The 17,592-nt window shown below is 41.2% G+C and overlaps 2 protein-coding genes across 2 annotated transcripts in view; both read right to left on the minus strand.

Moving 5' to 3' along the window:
- The window catches only part of CHPT1 (choline phosphotransferase 1), a 22,828-nt gene extending 12,605 nt beyond the window's left edge, over positions 1–10,223 (minus strand). The window contains exons 1-3 of the mRNA XM_062589550.1: positions 9,947–10,223; positions 1,312–1,459; positions 110–251 (exon numbers count right to left, since the gene is read on the minus strand). Coding sequence (XP_062445534.1) covers positions 110–251; positions 1,312–1,459; positions 9,947–10,189 — 533 coding nt within the window. The 5' untranslated portion in view covers positions 10,190–10,223. The remainder of the gene's footprint in view (positions 1–109; positions 252–1,311; positions 1,460–9,946) is intronic.
- A 5,315-nt stretch (positions 10,224–15,538) lies between these two features.
- MYBPC1 (myosin binding protein C1) overlaps positions 15,539–17,592 on the minus strand; it is a 51,075-nt gene continuing 49,021 nt past the window's right edge. Inside the window, exon 31 of the mRNA XM_062569690.1 lies at positions 15,539–15,639. Coding sequence (XP_062425674.1) covers positions 15,539–15,639 — 101 coding nt within the window. The remainder of the gene's footprint in view (positions 15,640–17,592) is intronic.

The raw sequence follows: 17,592 nt of genomic DNA on the forward strand, positions 1-17,592 counted from the left end.
AGGAAGAAGGGAAGGAGAAGAGAGTAGGAGAAAGCAAAAAGAAAGGGAAATAAAGCAGCTAGCAGTCTCCAAGATTAAGTCATATGTAGTTCTAAAGATACCTACTTACTTTCCAAACTTTAACATGCCTGATACATATGTCTGCCAGTGAGCAGAATAGAACATGAACAGTCCCACAAAACAACAGAAAAACAACCAGTCAGGATTTGTTCCTAGTCGGATTGCTATGCAGGATCCCAGGACAACAAAAACTGAAAAGTAAAAACGAACATGTTAGTCAAATACCCTTTTCACTTGCCATTAAGAGAAGTAAAATTACAAGGCATTTTCCATCACTGTAACGAAGTAATTACATTACTGCTACTTTATTCAGTAGCTAACAACAGAGACAATTCTGGCAGGAGAGACCAAAACACTGGACTCCTTTCTTACAAATGAGGGCCCCAGCTTCAAGCTCACAGTGGTCATTCCCTCTTCCCCTGGGACCTTGTGTCTTTGCTATAGAGGGGCCTAGCTCCACCACATCAGCCCAGCTTAGCTCACCTAGACACTGACAGTTAGCACCTTCCCAGGAACCACAGATGGAAAGAATATACTGACTCCCAGCGCAAATGCTTCAGCCATTAAGCTATTATAGAAGCGTAAGTATTGCCACCAACAGCAGTTGAGTTTCAGAAAGTAAAACTGAGTGAGACTTTTTTTTTTTAATCATTCTTCTAAGGAACATAAATCATCCTCTTCCTACTAACTGTTTGGTTGGATGCCCTATTATCAAACTTTTTTTTTTTTTTTTTTTTGGGGGGGGGTGTCATCTGGCTCCTAAAGGAGAAACCTTAACTTCATGTGGAAATCTCAGCCTTTTAGGTACTTGAATACTTTAGTAGGTATCAGCTCGTACCCTGCTGCAGAACAAATGCTGCAGAGAGTAAAGGCCTGCCTAGAGATTCTTTACTGGTCTTTTTGTTCACAGTTCAGCTTATTTAGAAAACTTTGTATTTCTTCATCTAGAAGTAAGAACAGGGTGTATGTTACCCAACATCTGCCAAAGCCACTCTTTAAATATCCTCCCTGATAGTGGTCACAGACACGAAAGCTGGGGCATGCTGTGCTGCAGTGGCCAGGAGACAGTAGTTACCCTAAGAGAAGGGAATCAGGCAACCTGCTCTAGCTGACCCGGCTCTAAGCAGAGGGTTGGACTAGATGGTCTCCAGAGGTCCCTCCCAACCTCAACTATGCTTTGATTCAGCAGCTCCTCTTGACAACAGGCAATTTCTCTTAAAACTAGGATGAGTAACAGTAGGTTAAGGCTACCTGTGGAAATAGAGTCGCAACCATGATCAAAGAGTTCTCCTAAAGGAGAACTACTGTTTGTTCTTCTGGCTTGCTTCCCATCAATGGCATCCAGAGACTGGTAGATAAAAAGTCCTAATGCACCCAGCATGTATGCCCAAAAAGGTGCCTGAAAGAGATTCACATAAAGTGTTATGAGGCAGTTCCCAATTTCTAATCCAATAATCTATTTCATTAAAGGTAAAATATCTTTTATCACAGAATTATGCTACATTGTGCTATGTGGCAAATAATCAATGGACAAACCAAATTCTGTATGCTATTCTCTAAATAAACTGCAGTAGTTTATATAACGTATTACTCCAGATAGACCAGTGAAAGAGGTCCTTCTTTATTTATTAAACTTAGCCTCACTTCTGCATCAAGACTGAGTTATTTTTCCATCTTACACTAAAATATTTCTAGTTATTTGTATTCCTCCTGCTGAAAAATTAGAATAAAATTAAAGTTTAAAAAAGAAAATGGCAGTAAAGCACTTAGGATTGTCAGCAGTTTGCAACAGATACTTAGACAGTTTTCTCAGATTTATAAAGTACAGACATAAAAATCCATCATGTTTTACTAAATAAAGACTTCAGCTCTGAAGGAAGGAGATTTTTTCCAACATAAAAAAAAAAAATGACTGCATATGTACTTGGAAAAGAGTTTAAAGAATTTAAGCTATTCACTAAATATGAAGGAGCAACTGTCTTGTTAATGTAGACTAGCTATTAGAGATGCAGAACAAGCTGTGAGTTATACTAACATTGGTCTTCAGGTCCAAAGGAACTATCCCACAGTAGTACCTTTTAAAAAGCTTTAGTTTCATGCACAAGCCAGTATGTCTTTGTCCAGAAAGTAGCTTTTACTAAAAAATTACTTCTTACACTTCTTGCACAAAGTGTAAGTCACATCTTTGTCTCAAGTGGATTACAGCTGTATCACTAATATTAGCCTTCAGAACTGCTGTTCATGAAGAGAGAAAAGTTAGGTATAAACGTTGGAAGCAGCTTGCAGGCAAATACATGAACAGCCATATGCAGTCACAAAGCTTAAGCCTTTCCCACTCCCAGGCAATGGTCTGTGGCTGTGGCTTTAAACCTTTGCAATTCCTCACTTGCAGTGCAGAGGTCATATGATGCTTATTTCGTAAGTCTAGTAAGAGCTGTTAAGTATATTTAGACGATAGATCAAATCTCAGTAAGCCTGTAAGTGAGAACACACTTAGAAATCCATGATACTTGTCCACAGTCACATAGACCCTGGGTCACTACTGGGAAAAGAGAAAATGACAGCTACAGATCAGTTGTGATACTTCATAGAAAGGGACAGGAAATCTTTCAGGGCAGCAGTAAGAATATAAATGAGGTGACCTGCTTCCCCAGTACTTTTGCCTTCTCATCATTATATCCACTGATTTTGATTTAGAAAAAAAGTTATGCCTCAAATTAGATCAAAAACCAGATTCTTCCCAAGATCCACCCCGCTTAAGGAAAGTTCAGGTCTGAGCCTAAAAAGCAGCAATAGCTTTTCTGTTGCTATTTAAGACATTCTCATGTATTGAAAGGTGGCTGATATACTATACTATCACCTAGGCTTTTAGTATGGAAACAATACTGTCACCAATTTTACTATTTTCCTGCTATCCATTATTTAGATAATTTTATTAACAAAGCATTCTGTCCTTTAAAGTCAAATTGTATGCTGCTTTGCCCAGCTTTGAAGCAACAGACATTCAAAAAAGTAGGGACTCTAGCTGTAAGAAGTCTAGATTTTGTATTTACAGAGAGACCTAGAAAAGTTACCAAGATTCTTCAGAACCGGCAAGACCGTCTCTTCCCTTAACTCAAGGAAGCAAAGCCATGCAAGCCATGATAATGACCATGAGTAAATACTTTCATTTGGTTGACATTCAAAATACTGATGTCAAAAAAAACAACAATAACACCCAAAACCACAAAAAAACCCACAAATCACACAGCGGAAATCCACCCCAAGTGATTACAGCAATATCCGTTTGTTGTTTACCAACTGAATTAGTCAAGTTATTTAGGTTTCTTCTCCTCTGATAGTTGAGTTAAACTGGAAGGAATTTTGTTTTGTGGGGGAAAGAGTTTAACCCAAGAAAGAGGGAATAAGTTCTTAACCTTCATTTAGAAAAAAAAATCCCCCTTATAAAGGGGGGGGGGGGGAGGCAGAGCCTTTCAATAACAGAATGAGTCTACTGCCACACTTAATTTGTGAACTACAGAGAGTTATGTGCAGGAAGAGAGACCTCAAGTGCCTTTATGGGTAGAAGCTCACTTTGACATGTTCTGCATGGAAGCAGAGGCGAACCTGTCAGCCACCAGTCTTGCTCTTGATGTTTCCAAAATACATGACTATCAGCCAAAAGCCAGACATTTCAGGACATAAAGTAACAATCAGGACCCTGTTGAAGCCAAGACTAATTATTTTACTTGTGAGATAATCCATATAATCAAACTACCACAATAGCTAGAGTGACTTTTTCAGAATAACTTTGTTATGCTGAGAATATTTGTTATTCTCAGTCAAACCTCCTCCTCAGATTTATGAATTAAGCCTTACAAGCAGAGAAACCAACAGTTTCACTATAGTACTATAATAATTTTAGAGATGCTTCTGATTTCATCACTGATATCACTTTGAAATGCCACAAAGTTAATCCACAATGTTTTATGAGGTAGAGTTATTGTGACCTACTTCTACAAATTATGAAAAGCTAGTTTTAGAGATCTATTCAACTTGTCTTGCCAGTCCCTCAATTGCAGAAAACATTCAGGCCACATCTGGCAGTTCCGTCCAGGCCACCATTGGCATTTTGTTTGTATTAAGTCATCTTTTTTTACAATTATTTACCCATAACTGAAATAAATTTTAACATGCTTTTTAAAGTCATCTGGTTCTGCATATCATTAACAGAAGTAATATACTCACAGCCTTCCTTAACCTCTCCGTATTCCCTCACACAGATCACAGACTAAGTAAAACACCAGTGCATGAGCAGGTTCTTATTTCTGATGGATCATCTCCACAACTGAAATACTAGTCAGTAATGCAAACCTGTTGTCACTTTTTTTCATCATTAGCTCTAATGCTACTAATTCCTCCTTATTCTTGTGCTGTATACTTGGTATTATCACAATCTTTTGAAACTAAGTTTCCATGAAATACAGCTCAATTGTAATCCATACCAAAGGTCTGCATGTTGGTTACTGCAGTCAGTTTATGGAAGTTTCTGTAACACCACAGGACATGATATAAGTATTCTTCTGCATGGTAATGTTTAAGTTTACTTTATCTCAAAACAAATGTGACATATTAAATGCAAAAAAAAAAAAAAAAAAAAAAAAAAAAAAAAAGCCAGCTTTAAATATAAGACCTCTATTAGATCTCAAGAACATTTTTGACAAAACAATGGCTTTTATCTGGTTGCAAGTTATAGTATGAGTTTTATCATTAAGTTTACTGACTCAGCTCTGTTTGTGCTAGTTCCTGCTGGGACAAATCAAAGCAATGGTGTTCCCTTGGACTCCAAAATGAGAACACTCTGCTTGATAACCTGGAAAGAGGGGGAGAGTTTTCATCCTCCTCCTCCAAATGCCTATTATCTGTATGCACTAACACCTCTAACGGATATATCTATACTGCTGCACCTGTGGAGAGGGGAAGAAGATCCATTAAAAACACAAGAACAGGTGTCTGAACTGCCAGAGGGATTAGAAACAGAATCTGGAGCATTTTGCCCCTAGCCTATCAGTTCAAATCTAACTAGTAACAGCCAAAGGTAATACGTTATCAACTATACTTTTAACAGCTTGAATGATCCAGTTTTTAGTTGTTAAAATTCAGTTTTCCAATCTCAAAAAATGCACAAGGGTTCCCAAAGCTCCTAATACCTACCCTCTCAGAACAGCTACAGCTGTCTTCTCCTCCTCCTCCTTCTTCACATGCCTGGCTCTCCATCCAGGGATGTCCCCTCCCAGCCTCCCACACTGGACCCAAGTAGTTTGTAAATTAGAGAAGTGGGAGCATTTGAGAATGCTGACATGGCTGACAGACTCAGCAGAAGGTCATTTGGAGGCTCCCAATAATCATCAGCTCTTCACTGATGAGGTGTTTATTACCTCTGCTCAAAGTCACATCCTGTCCAAGCAAATATATTATCTGGCCAGAGCTAGATGCTATTCTAACAGAACTAGAGAGGAATACAAATCCTGGAAAAGATGCTTCAATTAAAAAGGATGTATGAAAGATTATACAGCCCTAGAATCCTGTCAAACGCAAATTTTGTACAGGTTAAGTCATCTGCCACTTCAGAGGGTGTCACATCTGTGCTTAGATATGCCAAGAAAACTTGCATATAGTGTTTAACAGGTATGTGTGGCATGCTTCTCCTTCAGGACAAAGTGCAGGTTGAACAGGGGTCCTTATTCCTCTGCTCTTGAGTCCTTAACACAGAAGAGCACAGACAGCTGCAAGAGATGAGATATCCTCCTAAGATCACATATCATTTATTTCAAGAAAAGTTCAAGCCCAGAGAGTTCCAAAGCCCAAGCTTATACTACATTTAAAGATTCAGGCCTCTCCATTACTGACCACATTTAATCATGATCTAATCCCCTCAATCCAACCACACAGACACTGATTTTTTTCCAGGGTCTCCTAAACTTTCACTGTCTTCCCTTATGCCAAATGCCTCTTTTCCTCATTCAGTTTCTTCATTTCATGGGTACTATATGGCTTTCTTCCCAACCTATCCCAGTGTTTCACACCTTTCCCTCTACCAGATCAGGGGCTTAATGCTTTTTCCTTCACACTCCCACACCCTAATTCATACCAACTGCTCCATTCCACCCTCTTCTCTGTTTCCTTAATCTCTCCTGCACAAGGCTCAGCAGTATACTTGGCATTTACAGAACAGCATGTAAACATCCTGTCAGTCTCTTCCCTTCATTTCTTTGTGGAAAAAAGAATCAAAACACTCCTTCTTTCAGTTTAGTTCTCATCTAAGCTTTTTCTTTTTCTTTTTTTTTTTTTTTTTTTTTTTTTTTGGGGGGGGGGTGGAGGGAGGAGGAAGAAAAAAGGTAAAATAGAGTTACTTTTGCTTCAAGCAGTTAATAATATGGCCAGCAGGAATCACCCACATCTTCCCTTTTTGGTCTTCTCATATGTATGACTTCATTGATAGCATGTTTCAGCAAGGTATGATGTCCTTCTATAAATACTCCCCACCCTTGTCCGCACCCACTCTAGAAAGGTGACCATCACACACTGGCTGTGATTTTTGCACAAGCACCCTACAGGTTCTACCTCTTTTGCCATCACATACCAAACTCAAATCCATCAGCTACACTTTTCTTTTCCTGCCTTCCTCTACTCCCAGTGACCTGTATCTACTAACACAAAATTACATAACAGACAGCAGAAACAAACACCATAAACACTCCAAGCAAGACATGAGTGAATCTTCCTTAGACCATTTTCAAGTCCACATTGCTTAGATCCTACTACAACTGCTATAAACTTTTATATTTACACACACACAATAAAAATTCTATGTAATTTTTGCATACATATATTATTTTTTTTCAATTCAAAGTCATGGTTACTGTTAGCATAAATGTCTATTCTGAAGTTCTAACCTCTCATACTATTTTTATATAGAGAGACCTGTGGCCAGGCTGTAAGGATTACTGAAGCGAGGCCTCTCCATAAGCAACTATGAAAGCAGTACGATCAGAGCTTCATTTCCCTCTTCTGAAGAGATAGAGAATTATATTTAGCCAGTTTTCTTCATGGTGTTGATGCAAGGAAAAAAAATAATGTGTCAGTTCTGCCCAGAACAGGAAGGGGTCCAAGAAACTTCTGTGTCAAACCTTAAGGAAGTAACTGTAGCCACTTCAGAGTAGTCAGTTTGTGGTGGAACGTTTTTCTTAGCAAAATAAACTGCTCACTGTCAAATGGTGAGGACAGAAAGAAAATCCTAATCTAATGCATCAGATATGCACTCTTCATACTTTAAGTCAGCAAAACTTTAAATTCCTGAAGACTTATAATTGGGGTCTTAAAAGAAGAAAAAAAAAAGAGGAGGGGGATCACAGTGAGGTAGACATTACCATTGCTACCTGCACATTTCATGTTCTGTAGAGGATTACGTTCTTCCTATCACCATACTTTGCATATTAGTCCCCATATGCTATTTCTATAGATTTAAGAGTTACACATGCAAGGAGTAAACTGGAACAAACACGCTATGAAAATCTGTGCACGCAGACTGCAATGACAGCAGTGCTTGAGGGGTGCAGTCAGCCAGGACTTATGCTGAGATAAGAAGGCTGATGTCCATACACACATTTATAGAAGACAGGGCCACAACCCACAGTCCTTCTAGACAGGAAGACATTACTAAAGCAGACAGTATTTTATTGTATTCAAAACATGCTGTGCTACGTAGTAACAAACTGGCTTTTAGCGGCTACAGATTGTGAAGAATAAAAGCAAGAATACCTCATAAGGAAATAATTGCTACTAGTATGAGAACAAGGGAATGTTGTATAGTGGTAGAAATTAATTCCATCGCATGGCAGGGGGTGGGGGGGGAAGTATCACTGAATTGTAGTTTGCTGCAACAGGACATAATGGACACTAAAAGTGCCAAACCAAAGTCAACAGGCAAAATCATGATAAGGAGTGTGTGTATGAGGGGAAACAGTTTCCCTAGTTCTTACTATAACAAATAAAAACTGAGTAAAACCCCTGACCAAGGAAACCACTGTATTTTGTCAGTTTGACGGATCCAAAAGGGAAAGATCTCTTTTCTAATGCTCTTTCAGAGAGCATCTGCTACCAGCTGCTCTCAAGAGGGAGTCTGAACTGGGTCACTCTCAGGTCTGACTTGGTGTGACTTGTATTCATGAAGATATGCTTCATCACTCACCCACTACCAGTCTTTTGCTTTGGATGGCTTGTACAGATATCAAGATGTGTTTTCAATATACTACTGTTAATAAAGGCCAATTTAAGGCTAGTTAGAAAAACACACACACACACAAAACAACTCTAAAAAATACCTAAGCCTTCTATCAAATGCTCCCGTACTTCCACCAAGAGAGTGCAAGTCTTTGTTAGTCCATAGTATTTGATAATCAAGACCTGTTCATAAATGGACCGGACTGGTGTGGTATGGACTAGACAGGCTGAAGGGGCTTGAGAGGTGCGATGCTGAGATGCACTACACTATTCGTTTGGTCTATGACTTCATCAACTTCAACATCACTCCACCATCCTTTTACCCTGTCCAGCCAACGTATTCCAAGTCAAAAGCAGAAAATTGTTATTACAACAGCACACACAGCACCCATCAGTGTCGCAAAGTTTTAGATTTTTAAAGACGACCATCCAGACACATGACATCTTAAGTGGAAGGCTTGTTCAGGTTCCACTGAACAAGCTGAAGAGATAATGATGGCCTAACTAATGCAACAAGAAAATGTCAAGCTATGCTTACAGAAAAAGGGCAATGAAAATTCAGCCTACACTCAAAGAACAAAACAATAGTTTAAGAAGTCAGACATCATACTATGTATTTACAGTGGCCATCCTGAACAAGGAAATTTGGCTCAGACTGTAGTTGTTACAAAAAAATCAGCTTCTGCAATTAAAAACCAGTAATTTCTAGTAGAATCTCAGTATAAACCTCCCTGATACGAGTAATTCCCTGTCTGTCTACAACACGTTTTCTTCTCTGTGTATAAGGCTCCACAAATGAAAAAATAACTAAAAACTGCTTTTCTGCCCCCCCCTTTTTTTGAGGAAAGAATCCAATCTAAAAATGCCAAGACACAAAGCCAGTTATTTCTAACCCCATAACGGTGAATTCAGTGGATGTAGCAGCTCTGGGAGCATTTTAAAGGTAGAAAGCCAGCAGCGGACGGCCTCCTTGCCCTACCCAACCCCTCGCTCCCCTCGGCAGCAGCGATGGGCCCAAGCAGAGCTAAGTTTGAGGCAGCCCAGCTCCTCGATGTGGTTGCCACCACTAACACTTCTGCTCATACAAAGGGTAAAGCAACTGGAGACAACGAAGGGTGCTTCTTTCAACGGGAACGCTCACCAAAGCCTAAGTTATTCAATAATGATTTAAAAAGCTGGTATCTCTGGAGATGGGGTCAGCAGCTGGGTGCCGACTGCGCACCGTGGTGCGCAAGGCTCCATGCCTGCGGGGATCGCTGGCGGGTGAAGGACCAGGAGGCCGGGAAGGGGCCTCGGAACATCGAAATATGTTTTTTTTTTCCCACCCCGCCAGCCGGCACGCGGGCCCTCCAGCGGCAACTCCCGCGCCTGCGGCGGCCCCACCCTCCCACGGCGCCCTCCGGCCGCGGCCGCTTCCCCAGGCAAAAGCTTGGCCCTTCCTTCGCGGGAGGAGCCGCGGCCGCCGACCGCAGAGGCGGCGCCGCAGCAACGGCCACAGCAACGGCCGCCAGCGCCCTGCCGAGGGCGGGCGCCAACCGCCGTTTGCCCGCGGCCGCCGCGGCGACGCCGCAGGAGCCGCCCGGGTCGGGGCAGGCGGCTGGGAGGCGCGGGGCCGGGCCGGTACCTGCTCGGTGGCGGTGGGGCAGCAGGCGACGAGCGGCAGCGCCGTGAGGCAGTTGAGCAGCAGCCCGCCCAGGGTGATGGCGTTGGGGGCCAGCCACAGCGGGACCTGCCCCACCAGCCAGGCCCAGTAGGGCTGCAGCGAGGGCTCCAGCAGCGAGCGCCCCACCGCGCTGTAGCGGTGCTGCTCCAGCCGCTTCAGCTGCGCCGCGCTGAGCGGCGCCGGCAGAGCCCAGGGCCCCGCCATGCCGCCCGCGCCGCGCCGCACGGGACGGGGTCAGGCCGCCGCCGCCGCCGCCCGGGGCGGGGCTGCCGCGGCGGGAGGCGGAAGAGGCCGCCCCGCCCGAGGGGAGCGGCTGCCGCGGCCTGCAGTGCAGCGCCGCCGGGTTCAGTGCCGCGGGCTGGGGCTGAGGGTAACATGGTAACGTCCCCGCCCGCCGCGGGAACGCGCTGCCCCGGTCACGGGAACGCCGGTTCTGGGCGTGCGGGCTGTCCCGGCCACGGCGGCCGCAGCACCGCTGCCCGCCCCGCGGCGTCGCCGGAGCGACCTTCCACGTGCCTCCCGCCAGCGCCGCCATTTTCTGCGGGGCGGGCGGCGCCGCCGGAGCGACGCCTTCCCGCTGCCGCCATTTTGTGTGGGGCGGGTGGTGGTGTGAGGCCCGGCTGCTTGTGGTGCCGCATCAAGGCAAGAAGGCAGGTCTTGTGCAGGCAGGGTGCGAGCAAGGGAATAATCCGGGTTATACCGGGTTATATGCGGGGATGCCCAGCCTGAGAGCAGGCCCTGCTCCCAGAGTGGTGGCACTGCCTCCGAATGTGGCCGAGGAAACGTGAACATGCAAAGCTGTACAAAAGACAAAGTAAAAAGTGTAAAATACAACCTCTGACCAGTCTATACCCTAATGGTATCTGCCTAGGAAGTTGTCATTCTTTCAAGTTACTTCTTTGGGGCCAGATGTTGCAGCTTTTGAGCCAAGCAAAACCAGTTCCTGGACAGAGCAGTTTCCTGTTACTCAAAATAAGCAGATTCCCTTGTCTAATGAAATTAATATGTTTTTGAATAGGTTTCTCTGCCGCAAAGGTCAGGAATGTTCGGCATATGGAAATGGATGGTTTCAAAATCGCTTGACATAGTATGGGTGCCCCAAATGCTATGTTGTTACTCTGCCAGTTTCATTTACAGTTCAGTAAATACTGCGATTAGGATTAAGGGCCAAAATGGAGAAGAGGAATTGCCAAGAAATAGAAACGGGGAAGAGTAATGCAGAATATAATAAAGGAAAATTGAATGACAGCCAGTTAAGAGAAAGGCAAATGGGAAATGTAACAGTTACTTCGATTCAAAAACAGCCGGCCGCCCCCCTCCCCCCCCAAAACCGTTGGAATCACTGGGTTTAGAAAAAGGTAAAAATGTTTCTTTAATCCAGTCTGCACCAGTGTTGTCAGTGAGCAAAATGGTATTGATGTTTATGGAGAGAGAGCGGAAGCTCTTCATGATGCCAAGAGAAAAAAGATGTATTTTTGTCTTTGTCAGAATTAAAACACCACTGCCTCCATGTTCTTAATTAGAAACTTAAGCAATTAAGGCAGAAAGGAGGAGGAAAATAAATGGAAAAGTAAGAGGAAAATAGAGTACTACAGAATATGAGGGCTAAATGAAGAGAGGAAGAAGTGTCTTTACTGTTGAATTTATCACTGAGTTTAGGGAAGAATTTGTTTTGTATTTGGAAAAGTATTCAGTAACAAAGCAAAGCATAGGAGAACCTAAAACTAGAAGTCCAGTGTGCTTTAGGTTTTCAGCACTTCCTCAGTATTCAAGATTTGCTTTTGCTTCCACATGCTTTTTACTTCAGCAGAGCAACAGCTTCACTTGTCAGTCAAAGCAGGCCATGAAAATCAAGTGACATTAAGTACACTATGCTTAAAATAGAATGCCTTTTGCCCTAGAATCTTAAAGTGCAACAGAAAATGTTCATAAAGTCTCCTTCCACAATGCTTTGAAAAGGTGGCACTATTATCTTTTTTTCCTTTTTTTTTTTTTTAACAAAGTACAGGAAGTTTAAAGAAACAATTTTTAATGCCTTATCTTTTAGCATTTCTGATTTTCAATAAAGACCTCCTTATAAACAGCATATCCTGACTTAAATATCCTTTAAAAGATTTCCATGTATTTTTCTCCTCTCCTTTCTGCATTTGTGAGGTTATTTTCAGTGAGGTAAAAATGGACTGACACTGGCTATTTTTTTTTCAATAGGAATGTGTGGCAGCAGTGCGCTTAACAAACCTCATGTACACTGAGCTGAGACTGGATGCTTATACAGCAGTAACATTTGTACACCAACATCCTTCCTTGTGCAAAGAGAACAAGTCAAAAGAAAACAAAATATTTGTTGCATCTAATTTAATAAATTGGGGGGGTGATTAATTTTTTCTTTCCTCATGCATGTGTGTTTGTTATGGTCTGCTTTCTTGTTCCAGGTAATAACTTTAGAAGACCCTGACCTGTTTCAGTCGAACTGAGCACCAAAGTAGAGGTTTCAAAAATACTAAGTTCCTAGCAGGTTTGCGAAAGTGGGCAGACAAGAGAATCCTTACTAATGGTGCTACTGAAGAACAGCTGAACTGTAGCCTAAACCCTTATTAGCTGACGGAGTATGTACACAGGGGTCAGATAATATGAAATGTGCCACTAGCTGAAAACTGAACCAGTTTCACATCTTACTGGACATCAGGAAACATGGCCATAAACCATATAAGCACTGCTAGTTTCAGTTTTGTAGCTTTCATGTTTTGGTTTTACATTGTATCACAGGACTAGTTTTGTTTGTAGTCCTGGTTCATTCCTAGGTCTCTTTGAGCTTTACAAATTTCTTTGAAATTCCACTTGAACCTATGCTGGGGAAACTTTATCTTGGGAGCATTGGGTCATGTATTTTACAGCACGGTGTTCTTTGGCTGCCTCTATTCTCGCTGGGCTGTTTTTCATAAGGTTTTTGTTATCTGTAGTATGTTTCTATCCTCCTAAGATAGTATTAACCTCAGACTTCATTAGCATTCTCTTAGCTCTGAGTTTTAGATCTTCTCATTTCATCTGTTAAACACTGTCCCTGGAGAATCCCACTAGGCAACTCATCATCAATCAAAACTTGATCTTCTGTTATTCTCTATTTAAGGTTCTTCAGCCAGTTTTAGATCTTGAAATTCCTTTCCTATCCCCTCCAATCCTGTCCTATACTCCTAGCAGTGTATTCCTGTCATTCCTCTCAAAGTAATTTTCAGTTAATTTTGAGCCCAGGGCTTGGCTGGTCTGTATAGTTACTGCGAGTGTGAATTTATAGCACACTAATGCTCACTCACCTAGATTCCACCTACAAACCAGTACCTAGTACTTCTTATTGGCAATGTGCATCTAGATCCCAAGGGACAGCCAATAGCAAAGCAACTGAGGTGGGATTAAGGGCATCTGAATATGAAGCTTACTGTTCAGGCAGTGAAAAGCAGCTTAGTTCAGCTTGCCTTTTAATGCTGTTAGCATCTGGTAGAAATTAGAGTAGCTAATTCTTCCTGCAGGAAGTCTACAGAAGCTGAGGTTTATGCTGGCCACCAGGTTATTATATATGGTATCTTAAGGCTGAGGCAGCAGGTATATGAGCTTGCAGCTGTAAACATACTTGTACACAAAGCATAGATGGCTATGCACATCCCTTTTGGCTTACTGAAAAGCAAAAACTTGCTAATTAAAGCTTATGCTGCTAAGCATAATATGCCTCTACCAAGTGATACTATTTAAATAAGAGCCATGTGTTTAAAGCTGCAAGGCATATATTGAAAGTGACCCTCTCCTGCAGGCTTAATGATAGATAAAGAAAAACTTGATTCACTGGTAAGATACAGAATAAAGAAAAATAAGAAAAGATTTATTCAATTTCTTTTTCTCACAGTTGTTGCATGCTTTCAGGTGTAGGGGTGTGTGTGGAAAAGAGAAAGACTTGATTTTGGTAGGAGCAGGGTGAAATGCAGGTTGGGGGAATGGAGAATTTCTTTCTTGCACAGAAGGCAGCACAGAAGAAATCACAAAGATAAGGAGAGAAGAAAGAAAACCTCAAGAGCAAGTGAGGTTGACAAAACAAAGCAAGAATGGGCAATCAAATCCCCAAAGTGAAAGAGGAACTGGCAATCCAAATGTAAAAACACCAGATCAACAATGATTGTTCATAGTAACAAATCAATTTATTCTTCCATAATTGCTAAATGCTAGATGTTTGAAAATGCACTGATGTGAAAATAACCATCTTGCAGTGACTTTGCTACTGGTTTTAGTAGACCATTATCTGTATACACCAGAATTGATTTGAAGACGATAACTGATCAGTTAGTTCATAACTTATCCTGCCTATACATTTGGACTGTGAACTGGTAAATGGCAGGAAAGTAAAGCATTGACAACCTAGTCAAATTATGTATGATCTTGTATCTCACAGGCTTGAGACAGCTGGAGCCTTAAATGCAGTACCACCACTGCTGAAATACTACGAACAGCTGGTTCTCTTGGAGGCTAAAGCTCCTAAAGCTGGAAGATTAGTGCAACCATTTTACCTTATCTAAGACTTTTTTGCCTTACACAACAACAATAAAAACTCAATAGAGTAGAGTCAGAGTCACTTATCTGCAACAATACCTACAAGAACTCTGTGAATTGCTGAGGAAAGGGGCTGATCCAAAATGATGAAAGCTGTCATTGCTGGTATTTACTATGTTTTAAATAATGGAAACATAGATATTAAATTGCCTGTATTGGATAGTTTTTTCTCCATTCACGTTTTGTGTCATGTATCTTAAAAGTGAAGCCCATTGGATGATGTGTCCTACTCAGTATAATGGGCTCAAGTTCCTGCATCGCAGTATGTGGAAAGCAAACAAGAAATGTGATAAAATGAGACAGAACAACAACTGAAAAAATAGTAAACAATAACTTGATAGTTCTTAAACACTTCATATTTATTGTACATTAAATAAAACAATTTCAGTTCAGTTGAGAGATTTATGGGAGGGATTTGGGAAGTCAAAACTTCTAAAGGAACATATGTTCAGCTTAAATGATCTTTAAGTACATATGTATTAATTACGTATAGTAAAACCATATTCTGTTAAACAATTCTCAGGTGAATAAGATATTTTATCAAAGAGGTGTGTAGTCCAAAGGTGTTACTGCACAGCTGCTGGTTAATCCGTATGCTTTCAGTCTGAGACAGATACGCTTTGTACCACTGAGTACCAACTCTGACTGCCTCCTCACGTTTATTACACAGCTCCTCCTCTTTCCTTGTTAAAAACCAAAACACAACATCAAACAGAAAATAAAGCTGAACATTACAAAATGTGTGTTGCCTTCAGTTCATTTCATTTCAACCCCAAAGCAATCCATGCGTATTCTTTCTTTTCAGTAAGCGCAGGTAGGGAAAACAAAACAAGAAATAAGAAACAAAAGAGAAAAGAAAATTCCCAACCACAGGTTTGTTCTGTCATTGCAAGAACTAAAATGCTGCAATTCTGGCTACCAGTTTCCAACGCAGTGGCAGGAAGCACTGTGGACGGACTCTCACTTCCCCTCAGTTTTGTCTGGCTGTACTTCACGCATGTATGAATCAATGATATGTGGAGGCACTCCGTCCATTAATAGCCTGAAGAGCGAAAGCCCACCTACAGCAAGGGAACGAGACAGTTTTCTAGTTGAAGGTCCCTGGAGCAAGAGGCTGGTAGCATTATTTTCCTGGCTTAAGTGACAGCTTTAGTCAATTCCTATCTTATACTTCATTTTGAAATGCAATAAAATTCATCCCTGTTCAAAAGGCCAGCACAAGAATTAACCATCACTGAATCTTTTTTTTTTTTTTCTGTGAAGGACTTGTACTGATCTTTTGCCCAGGGTGAATTTCATTTCTGGCAAGTCATTTTCTGACATGTATCTCACTCCATGCAATGGATTATAAGCTTCACTGCAAGTAATCCTCCTGATTTCCACTAGGAGAGTAGTTGAAGATGGAATTCAGCCCAGAAAGAACAATGTAGAAAACACCTGATACCAAGGGATAAGGAAGAGTTGTGGAGAGCATGCAGAGACATTCAAATTATTCTAGTGTTGGGTTTTATAATAGTTTATAAGAATTTAGCAAAATACTCATCCCATTGTTTGAAATTTACAGCTGGGATGACGTATATAAAAGAATAACAGGGAAAAAATCAGAATTTTAGATTCCGGAGAGAACTGATGAAAGTCAAAGCTTTCTTCTTCTGGGGAAGACTTGAAACAAAGAACAACTTTCAATTCATTTTGGAATGAAAACTAGATAACACAAATCACCTTGGATCCAGGTACTTTGTGTAAGCTCTGCCTGTTGCTGGGGCTGTGGGGCTGCCACATGAACGCATAGGAGGCATTTACCCCGCACTTGGTTCCAGCTGCCAGCATCTTCATTAGCTGCTGCAAATTAAAGTCTGGACTCACAAGCCCCCCTGAAAATTTCCTGCAGCCCTGACAAAATTTTGCTTCCTGCCTTTGTGAAAATGAAAATCTTCAGTTTGCAGTTTTATGGTAGGCGTCAATATTCACAGAGCAGGTATCAGAAGTAATATTCAGGGCCTTTTAGGTCTACATGCTTTACAGCTTTGGCTTGGCCACAGTGAGTAAAAATTGAAGCAAATGTATTTTAAATCCCCTTGCTATAGTATCAAGCGAGGCTTAGAAGAAAGCCAATGGAAGTACTCAATGTTTTAGCTACTGTTCTTGAAGAAGGGACAAAGTACATCTTTAAAGTAGATTTTTAGTAATTTTGGCAATCCAAGGCAAAATTTCTGTCACTGCCCCAAAAATATGTCTGATGTCTAACATGCCAGTGGGTCCCCCCCCCCCCAGATCCCACTGACCTACAATTAGTAATTTAATACAAATAATCCAAATTAGAGCTGAAATTTCATGCTATTGAAAAAAAATGTCATGGAAATCTGTAGAAGAAAATACATGAATATTTCTATTAATTTCACTGAAATCAGCTGGCATTTGGAAGGAATAGTGGGAAAAAGATAAATATTTTGCTAAAAAACATTAGCAATTGTCCCTTTTTTAAGGAGAGAGGTGGCATATGTGGTAAGAAAGCTGCATACCACTGCTCTTCCTCTTACAAGTCTGTGTGATTATTCCATCCTGCAAGTTGCAAGCCATCCACTAATAACTGCACTTACCTTCTCAGCCTTTTTGGGAGCACACCAGAAGTTTAAATGCAAAAGTACATTTTGAAGAGGAAGATACTACTGTCTTTGAGTGCTTCAGCTAAATGCAGTTTTGCTGATCTTTCAGCAATTATTCTGATTACAAATTTAAGGAATTTATAACCTTTATTAACACAAGGATCATCCAGTTAAAGTGCTATTAGTCACTAGGGATTATAAGTAACTATGCTATCTCATTTAATACTGTTGTTGTTTCAGAACTGTTTGTTCCTAACTTTAGGTAGATGCACAATACAGACAAAAAAAAAAAAAAAAAAAAAAAAAAATGCTTTTTAGCGTTCTTTTCAACTCATGAAGTGCAAATTGTGATAAAAATCATTCCTTTTTTTAAAGGAAATTAAGTGTTGAATAAACATTTCATTTATG

This window comes from Rhea pennata, chromosome 1 (assembly GCF_028389875.1).
Source record: "Rhea pennata isolate bPtePen1 chromosome 1, bPtePen1.pri, whole genome shotgun sequence".
Lineage (NCBI taxonomy): Eukaryota > Metazoa > Chordata > Aves > Rheiformes > Rheidae > Rhea > Rhea pennata.